The sequence below is a fragment of the Adiantum capillus-veneris genome, chromosome 1 (genome assembly GCF_014529385.1).
Source record: "Adiantum capillus-veneris isolate H3 chromosome 1, ASM1452938v2, whole genome shotgun sequence".
Classification (NCBI taxonomy): domain Eukaryota; kingdom Viridiplantae; phylum Streptophyta; class Polypodiopsida; order Polypodiales; family Pteridaceae; genus Adiantum; species Adiantum capillus-veneris.
The window spans coordinates 65,369,314-65,373,573 of record NC_140931.1 but is presented as its reverse complement, the minus strand read 5'-3'; the positions used below and the strand labels follow the sequence as shown (position 1 = coordinate 65,373,573).

The 4,260-nt window shown below is 41.8% G+C and overlaps 1 protein-coding gene across 1 annotated transcript; it reads left to right on the top strand.

The window, feature by feature from the left end:
* Nucleotides 1-443: 443 nt before the first annotated feature.
* LOC147464915 (pentatricopeptide repeat-containing protein At3g53360, mitochondrial-like) lies at nucleotides 444-3,234 on the top strand. The gene is made up of 2 exons (XM_086517057.1): nucleotides 444-1,785; nucleotides 2,074-3,234. The coding sequence occupies exons 1-2, from the start codon at nucleotides 690-692 to the stop codon at nucleotides 2,946-2,948; spliced, it is 1,971 nt and encodes a 656-aa protein (XP_086373183.1). The 5' UTR covers nucleotides 444-689; the 3' UTR covers nucleotides 2,949-3,234.
* The last annotated feature ends 1,026 nt before the right edge of the window (nucleotides 3,235-4,260 follow it).

Here is a 4,260-nt window from a genome sequence, read left to right as displayed (position 1 = left end):
TCTCATCTCTCAAACTTGATGTTTGTGGGTTGTATAGATAGAGGTGGAGTGGAGTGATCAGGGTTGGGTGATGGAGGAAATGCCAAGGGGTGTTAGAACTAGTTTCTTAGCCTTCTCTCTAATGTAGAAGAGTGGACTTGCCATACCTGCTCCTATGGTCGCTAGCCTCGGATTGAAAAATCCAGAAGTTGGGTGACATTGGCATTGGTAGAAGTCCCCCACGTGTGAACCTAAATTGAGTTTATTTTTACACGTGGAAGCCTTCAATGTCTACATGTGCAACGACTTTTTGGCCCTCATCCGGAGTGGAGATCCGCCGATATTTGTTAGTTTGAATCGACTTGACGGCGAACCATGCCCTCCATGTCTCTCTCTCTTGCCCGATAGATCTTTGGGTCTCTTGGGATTGTTTCTATGACGTTGAAACTTGAAAAGGAACTGGTTGTATCTCTGAAGTGACGTTAAAAAACTGCCCATTTGATAATTCACAGCTCATGAAGTCGAGGAATGGAGGGGGCCTTCTTAATATCAGATTTAAAAGCTGCATCTTCGCTTCGCTTCGCTTCATAAATACTAGTATTTGCGTCGGTCTAGATCAATGTGTTCAAATCTGGCTCATGGAAGATGCCCTCTCCATGGCTTGCCATTGCCTCCTCGATCGCTTTCTTGTATTATGAAATTGTCGATTTATGGTCATAGCTTCTCCTAAGGGACATGGGGCAGGTGAACTCTCTAGACATGAAAACCAAATCAGAAATCTCTGCAAAAATGGACTTTTGGACGAGGCTTTCAAGATGGTGGATAGCAAGGAGAAACAGCATCTGCTTGTATCAAGAGACATTATTTACAGTCTTCTGCAAGGCTGCAATGGAAACAAGGAGCTCACTTACGCACAAAGGGTCCGTACCCTCATGCGGAAACATAGGCTTAGCTCAATTGCAGCACTTGGAGATCACCTCATTCGCCTTTTTACTGCATGCGGAAGCCTCCATGAAGCAAATGAAGCTTTCTTCAACATCTCAAAACCGAGCGTCTTCTCATGGAACTCCCTCATCTCGGCTCATGCAAAGCTCGCCGACCCGCTTAAAGCTCTTCAACTATTTGAGAAAATGCAGAAGGCTAATATTGTACCAGATAGAGTAACATATGTGTGTATGTGCGATTCATGTGGATGTCTGGGGGCATTGAGACTAGGCATGTATATGCATCATGAAGCCATTCGACAGGGGTTTGAATCTAATTTGGTCTTGGGAAATGCTCTCATTGATATGTACGCACACTGTGGTTGCTTAGTCGAAGCTCATAAGTTGTTTGACACACAGGTTGTAAAAGACATAGTCACATGGACTGTTATCATATCAGGCTATGCTGCACAAGGCCAAGGTCTTCCAGCGCTAAGGCTCTACTCAGAGGCGCATTTGAATGGTTCAAAGCCAAATAATGCTATGATTTTAAGTGCAATCAGGGCATGTGTGTGTGAACTAGCATTAAATGAGGGTCAGTTGATTCATGTGGAAGTCTTGGAAGGTGGTCTGGAGTCAGATGTGGTCGTTACGAGTTCTCTTGTTGACATGTATGCTAAGTTGGGTTGCTTGGCAGAAGCAGGGAAAGTGTTTGGGGCATTGTCTGCTCGTGATGTGGTGTCTTGGAGTGTGATGATTGATGGTTATGCTCATGGTAACCATTCCAATGCTGCATTGCAAGTGTTTGCCAGAATGTTGCAAGCAGGTGTACAACCAAACGAGACTACTTTTTTGGGTGTATTGAGAGCATGCCATACTATAGGTAAGACAGAATGCCTTAGATTGGTCTATTCACATATTATAGAAGTAGGCGTTGAGATAAATGTGGTGATTGGATGTGCACTTGTTGATACGTATGGAAGTTGTAAGCTTTTAGAGGATGCATATTCAGTGTTTTCAAACCTTGCAACAAAAAATGTGGTATCTTGGGGTGCTGTCACATCTGCCTTCTTGGACTGTGGGCAAGCTTTTAGGGCTCTTGAGATTTTTAAAGAGGTGTTTCTTGAAGGCATTGAGCCAAATAACATTGTTTGCCTGTGTGTTTTGAAAGCTTGCACCAATGTTGAGGCGACGGAGGAAGGGTTATTGATTCATGTCCTTATAATTCAGATGGGCTATGAGTCGGACAAGGCTGTGGGAAACACTCTAGTTGACTTTTATGCAAAGTATGGAGACCTGAATGCGGCATATGTTGTGTTTAACCATTTGTGTAATCCTGATGCAGTATCATTTGGAGCATTAATAGCAGGCTATTCTCTCCAGGGATGGAGTGCCCTTGCCCTTGACCTCTATGATGAAATGTGGAAGCAGGGCGTTTTGCCAGACAGGGCCACATTCTTGAGCCTTCTGCAGGCATGCAGCAACATGGGTGCTGTGGGACAGGGCCACTTGCTACACGAGCAAATAGTACTTAATGGCTTGGATTCTGCCTCATTTGTGAGGAACGCTCTCATTAACATGTATGCCAAGACTGGAAAATTAGATGAAGCACGCCAACTTTTTGGTAATAGCGCAAACTATGATGTGGTGTCTTGTTCTTCGATAATGGGAGGGTATAAATATGAGGGTCATCTACATTCTCTTACTCAACTTATAGAAGAGATGCATCAAGCAGGTTGTCACCCTGATAATGCAATGCTTGCATGTATCCTAACTGCCTGCAGTAGTGCAGGTTTATTGAAAGAGGGATATAACCTTTTTGCATCGACTTATGAGAGACATGCCATGATTCCAATGCAGGAGCTTTACAGCTCTATGATCGACCTTCTTGGGCGGGCTGGGCAGCTACAGGTGGCTGAAGATATGTCCGTGACCATGCCGGTGCCGCCAGACTTGATTACACAAACATCTTTGTTTGCGAGCTCTAAAACATACAACAACTCGGAGCAGTGTAGGCAGTATTTTGGGCAGTCTGGGGAGCCATAATTCTTCCTACTGATCTAGCCGCCTGGGGGTGGGGACGCCACTTTTTCACCTCTAAATACGGAACCATTCTTTGTAAAATACGCCTCTTCTTCCTTGTGTAAACCCCTTTCCTTACACTAATGTGTCACCATATGGTAACACAAGTCTCCTGGGTGCATTCGTAGAAAACAGTGAAGAGGTTCATTCAACGTAACATGCTCTCTGCTTTGTGGTATGTAGAATTGGCAGCTCATAATGGTTGGAGTGTACATCAGCTAGACATTAAGACCTGTAATTTGCATGGTAAGATCCCACTTGTTATGTGACTGTTATTACTAGCACTTATTGGTAGCTCATAATGGTTGGAGTGTACAATAGCTAGACAGTAAGACTACATTTTTTAATGGTGGTTTGCATGGTAAGTTCACCGTGTTTGTTAAGAGGAAACACTTAAATAGAGGAAACAATGTATTATACACAATTTATAAGTATACATCTATCTTTTTGGTACATGCTAACAAAGGTTGTTGAATGGATTCCAAGGGGCAAATAATTATTGAGCTTAGAGTTTGTCTTTGAGACTCCAATGCACTCCTCAAGGTAGTCCTCTTATGGGTAGGCTTGCTATGTGGCTGTAAGGTTTGATTGTCTTTGGATCCTTAGCAAAAAGTAGTCTTGTTTTATATTTAAAATGCGAGCCTTATGGTAGTGTTGATTGCTACAAGTCTAGGCTTGTAGCAAAAGACTACGCTTAGGAAAAGGGATCTGATTTTGATGAGACTTTTGCTCCCATTTGTTGTATGACTACGATTCATAGCACTCGCATTGGCAGCTTATAATGGTTGGATTGTACATCAGCTAGACATTAATACTTGTATTTTAAATGATGATTTCCATGGTAAGCTCCCACTTGTTGTATGACTACTATTCATAGCACTTTTGCATTGGTTGCTCATAATGGTTGAGCGTATATTAACTAGACGTTAAGACTACATTTTTTAATGGTGATTTGCATGGTAAGCTCTGCATGTTTCTTAAGAGAAAACACTTAAATAGAGGAAACAATGTATCATACACAATTTATAAGTTTACATCTATCTTTTTGGTACATGTTTATAAAGGTGGAAATTGCATCTTCTAGAAAAACTACATCTTGATAATCATGATACACTTAATTTGCAAATGAATTGCAACTAACAAAGTAAATAATTCATACCCTTATTATTTGAGTCTCTACTTTGTTGCTTTATGAAGATACGCTTGGTTTTCTTTATGCATTTCAACAAAGGAAAAAAAACGTTTCATAGCTTTATCATCCAATTTTTTACTTCGC

Excerpts from the sequence above, each read along its gene's own strand:
- LOC147464915 (XM_086517057.1), top strand. The coding sequence starts at position 690 with ATGGTCATAGCTTCTCCTAAGGGACATGGGGCAGGTGAACTCTCTAGA. Across the intron at positions 1,786-2,073 it reads GAGAGCATGCCATACTATAG|CTTGCACCAATGTTGAGGCG; the intron begins GTAAGACAGAAT and ends GTGTTTTGAAAG.